General features: G+C 33.7%; 1 protein-coding gene across 3 annotated transcripts; it reads right to left on the minus strand.

Moving 5' to 3' along the window:
• Positions 1–1,318: 1,318 nt before the first annotated feature.
• On the minus strand, positions 1,319–3,668 carry LOC119559683 (repressor of RNA polymerase III transcription MAF1 homolog). 3 transcript variants are annotated; one of them, XM_037872742.1, is made up of 5 exons: positions 3,562–3,668; positions 2,719–3,094; positions 2,420–2,666; positions 2,089–2,366; positions 1,319–2,034 (listed from the first exon to the last, which is right to left on the minus strand). In XM_037872742.1, exons 2-5 carry the CDS (start codon positions 2,817–2,819, stop codon positions 1,980–1,982), a joined length of 681 nt encoding a protein of 226 aa, XP_037728670.1. In that variant the 5' UTR covers positions 2,820–3,094; positions 3,562–3,668; the 3' UTR covers positions 1,319–1,979. The 3 variants fall into 3 exon arrangements, with proteins under 3 accessions (XP_037728670.1, XP_037728667.1, XP_037728668.1); XM_037872739.1 differs by having other exon boundaries at positions 3,501–3,570; XM_037872740.1 differs by lacking the exon at positions 3,562–3,668 and having other exon boundaries at positions 2,719–3,411.
• Between the last annotated feature and the right edge of the window lie 1,024 nt (positions 3,669–4,692).

The following is a 4,692-nucleotide window of genomic DNA, read 5'->3' on the forward strand; positions in this document are numbered from 1 at the left end:
TGTTTCAGCAGAGTGCCACGCCCACAAACCGCCCAAAACTGTGGCTCCTACAGTTTTGATGCTAGAATACAAATTTTGACTGAAATGTATTGTTCTAATCAATACCTATCGATTGACCTAAGTTTGCCACGCCCACTTTAACTCCCTCAAACCGCCCACAAACTTCAAAAAACTCGCGGAAACTATCAAAGATAGAGAATTGGGATCTCAGATTTAGATTCCGTAGCCTTGTACGCAGCGCAAGTTTGTTACGCGAATATGCCACGCCCACTCTAACGCCCACAAGCCGCCTAAACCTGTGGCGCCCATAATTTGCATGCTATATAAAAAATTTTAACTGAAATGTATTGGTCTCGTCAATACCTATCGATTGATCCAAAAAAAATTTGCCACGCCCACTCTAACGCCCTTAACGCTTAGATCTGTCTACCGCCGGTAGGTGGCGCATTTCAATCTCGCTTTGCTACTTGCATATCTCCATTTCCCTTTGGTCCCTTTAGCTGAGTAACGGGTATCTGATAGTCGAGGTACCCGACTATAGCGTTTTTCCTTGTTTTTATTTTAGTTTCTTTATACACCAACAGACTCATCTTTTTTAAATCGATCAAATTAATATTTCTATTTGTCAACAAACTCAGCAGCTTGACAAAAGACCATGCCACATGCATTGCGGGTGAACTCTAAAAACTACGGCCACTCTACAAAGAAAACTATGTTTCGGCTAGTGAAACTGTTACCGATCTGAGTATTTGGTTTAAGTACATGCGCTAGAAAGGAAAGACTTGCTACAACTCCACTTCAGCGGAGAGTAAAAAAGTCAAGTATTTTTTTTTAGGAACTTAGGTGATATTTGTAATTGACGTTGTGGAATTTTAGTTTTGGAAAGTAGATCATTTTAAGTCAGCTGTTGTAAGGAAGTTTGTAACAAATCCGAATTCGACTTGACAAAAAAAATGCACACGAGGGGGAGAGAATTCTTGAAGGCAAATTGTGTCTTAGGCCGTACACGTAAAAAACAGTCTTTTCGTACTCTGGGGCTATAATTTTTTCTAAGAGAATGGCAAATCTTGCCAGTACTCTTTGTGACACCGACGGTTTTATTTTGTTGGCTTTCAAAACCAACATCCCCAAAACTCTCTCTGCAAAAGTAAAGTTGATTGCTGGTCAATAATTTATTGACTTGTTAGTTAAATGAAAAATTTTTTGAATTATTTATGATTGATCAAATGCCAATGTTAAATTCCAGTCATTTATGGAAGTTATCGATGATTAATCAATAAAAATTAAGTTTATACTTATTTTACAGTTGTCCAGTAAATAATTTAGTGATAATGTGTTTATTTTGTATACGAAATTAAATTTTTACTCTTAGTATCAAACTATCTTATATTTAATATTTATTAACTAGAATTCGCTGTCCAAACTAATTTTAAGGATACATTAAATTTGCAATCAATCCAATAACAGCTATAAATCATTATGAAATCTCCAGTCAACTGTTTTGAAAAAGATCTATATTGAATTTTTGAAACAGGCGGCAGCATTTTCTTAAGTATAAAGAGAACTGAAATATAGTAATTCATTACATTTGTTATAGGCAAGAACAAACTATATATACTTTACAGCACGACTTGTACAAAATACATTCCGTTTTAAAATCTTGTTAAAGAAATAATTATATGACCATAAACACCCTGGTTCACAACTCAGATCTGGATTATAACTGAATATGTCACATTCTGATAAGATCCCTTCGACATCAACAGCAGACCATAATGGATGTCGTATAACTCGAAATTAATCTCCCGTTAATGCCGATAAATTTGAATGAATTGAATTCATAACCCAAACTAATATTAAGGGTAGGAAAATTTGCAATCAAACCACCAATATCAACTATGAATCATTCTGGAATCTCCAGTCAAATGGTTCGACAAATTTTATATATTGAATTTTTTGAAACAGGCGACCGCATTTTCTTAATATATATCCTCTTCCATCGAAAAGTCCGAGGTTTCTCCAGTATAAAGAGAACTGAAATATAGTAATACATAACATTTTTTATAGGCAAGAACAAATTATACATACTTTACTGCACGACTTGTAAAAAATACAATCCGTTTTAATTTCTTGTTGTAAAAGAAATAATTAAATGACCATAAACAGCCTGGCTCTCCAAATGGATCGCAACTAAGATCTGGATTATAACTGTATATGTCACATTCTGATAAGATTACTTCGTCATCAACAGCAGACCATAGTGGTTGTCGAATAACTTGATATTGATCTCCCGCTAATGCCGATAAATTTGAATGAATTGAATTCACAACCCACTGTAACGATGGCTCTTTGCTAAATTCATGAGACTTTAAAAAATTTTAGAATCTACAAACACATGTATATAGTATTAATTTTTTACCTTAGCTTCAGAAAAATCGTAATCTGGCTCAAATGAAGCATTTAAAGTTGCAATTAAATAAAACAATGTCTTTCTGGAAATTGTATCACAAATAGTGATACCTTCATCTCCAGACTGACTGTTGTTTCGCCGAAAGTTAGGCGAAAAGTCAGACAAAGTTTGAGGTGGTGATAACGCCTGAAGGTCATGCCCATGAGTATCTGCTGTAAATCGTTTATACAGTACTTTTTCGGCTGCAACCATTTTGCTAGAATATGAATTAGTTTTAAATAAATTTTAATTAATTGTAAGGTACATACCATGAATAGCTTTCTATGCGACCAAAGATCGTGATACCACTTGTTTGTATAGAAAGCGCATTGTTAATGGCCTCAAAACGTGAACTCTCCAGTAACTTCATGATTTGAGAGGCAAATTTTAGTAACAGGAATATACTCAGGTTGGACGACAGCAATTAGTTCGTTTGAAATTTTAACCCAGTTAATGTTTACGTAAAGTTGTGCCTTATTAAATTCTGATGAGCTTCAATAATTGTAGCTTGAAGTATTTTCATTTCAAGCATAGAAGCAAACATTTGATGAAATTTAACTTCTCTGAGCATGGTTCTCTGGATTCCAATCTGATTGGTCTTCCGTTTTTGAATGAACAGCCTTCTTCGTTTGTGAATACCTTTAACTTTAAGTCAGCATAAAATGAACAAAGCTTTGTAGTTATGTATTTTCAATGTTAAGTTTAATTAGGTTTCTTAATTTGGCGTATACATATTTAATTTTCGAAAAAGTTAACATACATATGTATTTATAAATATTCAATGTTTCACACTAGTGTATTCTATACATATGTATATGTAGCTTAAGAATCAACGCTGAAAATTTCGTTGTTTTAAGGAGTTAAGCAGAAAATGTTGACCTATAAACATATTTGGGTATATAATGTATATAACTGATCCACTGTATGTATATGTATGTTTATTTAAAACAGAACGTAACATGTAAATAAGTAACAAAATGTTTACGTAATTTTTTCTAAGAGTGAATGCTTTGAAAATTAACTAATACATTTACATTTTCATGACACCAACCTAAAAAACTAATATTTCCAAAACATTTTTAAATTGAAATACCATTAAACGAATGTTTTACCTGACTTCTTCAAGTTCCAATTCCATTAGTAATGGTTCTGAAAATATTTGAACGTATAGAATGAAACGTAATTTTCACACCTAAGCCCTGCATATGTACACTAGGAAGAAGTTGTGGTGTTATGGGATATTTCCACTTAAGCCCAAACTAATTTTGTAAAGCAAATCCTAAAACAACTCCACACAAAAAGGACCCTTCAGTTCCAAAAAAAAGTTTCACTTGTGAATCACCTTGGGAATCACGTGGGACATGTCCTCTTGCACAAGTGAAGAACAAGTGACGCTCCATATAGAAAATTGTATGGGATGTCCGCATTTTCACAAGTGAAAATTCAAATGAAAATTTTTCGAAGTCCTAGGGGATTTCACTTGTTCCTTATACTCATTTTTCGTATGGCCTGTCACGTGCCGGTGACACGTCCCAAGTCAATCACTTGTGAAAATCAGAATTTTTCCATGAGTTTTCACTTGTGAATTCACTTGCAAGTGACACGTCCCAAGTGAAATCACTTGTGAAAATCAGAATTTTTCCCATGAGTTTTCAATTATGAAGATAAAGAATTTAAAGTACATACATATTTAATTTCATTTTAATTAGATGTTATTTTTAAAATTTTCAAAAACTGGACAATTATTGTTTCTGATTTTATGTTTCGTAAGCTTATTTTTAACGTTAGTCATCGCCGTTCTTAAGCCTTTGTCCGGGTCCTCTGAATCCTTGGCCAACGCTCCTAAAAAAACATATGTTTAAAAAATGCGTTTTATTTGCTTATTTGTATATTTACCTTTTAGAGCTGTGTATAAACCCCTTGCGGGATTTTTTTTTGGCCCAAAACATTTCGTCATCCACTTTCGGCTAACGGAACCCATTGAATACCTTCAAAATATACGTACTTTAAACTAAGATCAATGCACAACATCTTAAACTTAACGTAGCACTTACCTGATTATATTATATTAACTTAATTAAACGATTAAAGTAACTCTGCTGCGCACAATTAATATGGATGCTTCCCTTTCAATCACTCAAACAGAATGCACCAAGTCATCTTCTCACCCCTTTACTTGATATCTTTTGTTTTCTCTTCGCTGTTGGCGCGTGCCACTGCACCTATACCCTTTCTAAAAGGAA

The sequence above is a fragment of the Drosophila subpulchrella genome, unplaced genomic scaffold (assembly GCF_014743375.2).
Source record: "Drosophila subpulchrella strain 33 F10 #4 breed RU33 unplaced genomic scaffold, RU_Dsub_v1.1 Primary Assembly Seq31, whole genome shotgun sequence".
NCBI classification, from domain to species: Eukaryota; Metazoa; Arthropoda; class Insecta; order Diptera; family Drosophilidae; genus Drosophila; species Drosophila subpulchrella.

Coding starts and splice junctions, on each gene's coding strand:
- LOC119559683 (XM_037872742.1), bottom strand. CDS start 2,819: ATGAAGTTACTGGAGAGTTCACGTTTTGAGGCCATTAACAATGCGCTT. Junction 2,367..2,419: donor ACGATTTTTCTGAAGCTAAG/GTAAAAAATTAA, acceptor AATTTTTTAAAG/TCTCATGAATTTAGCAAAGA. Junction 2,035..2,088: donor TTTACAAGTCGTGCAGTAAA/GTATGTATAATT, acceptor ACTATATTTCAG/TTCTCTTTATACTGGAGAAA.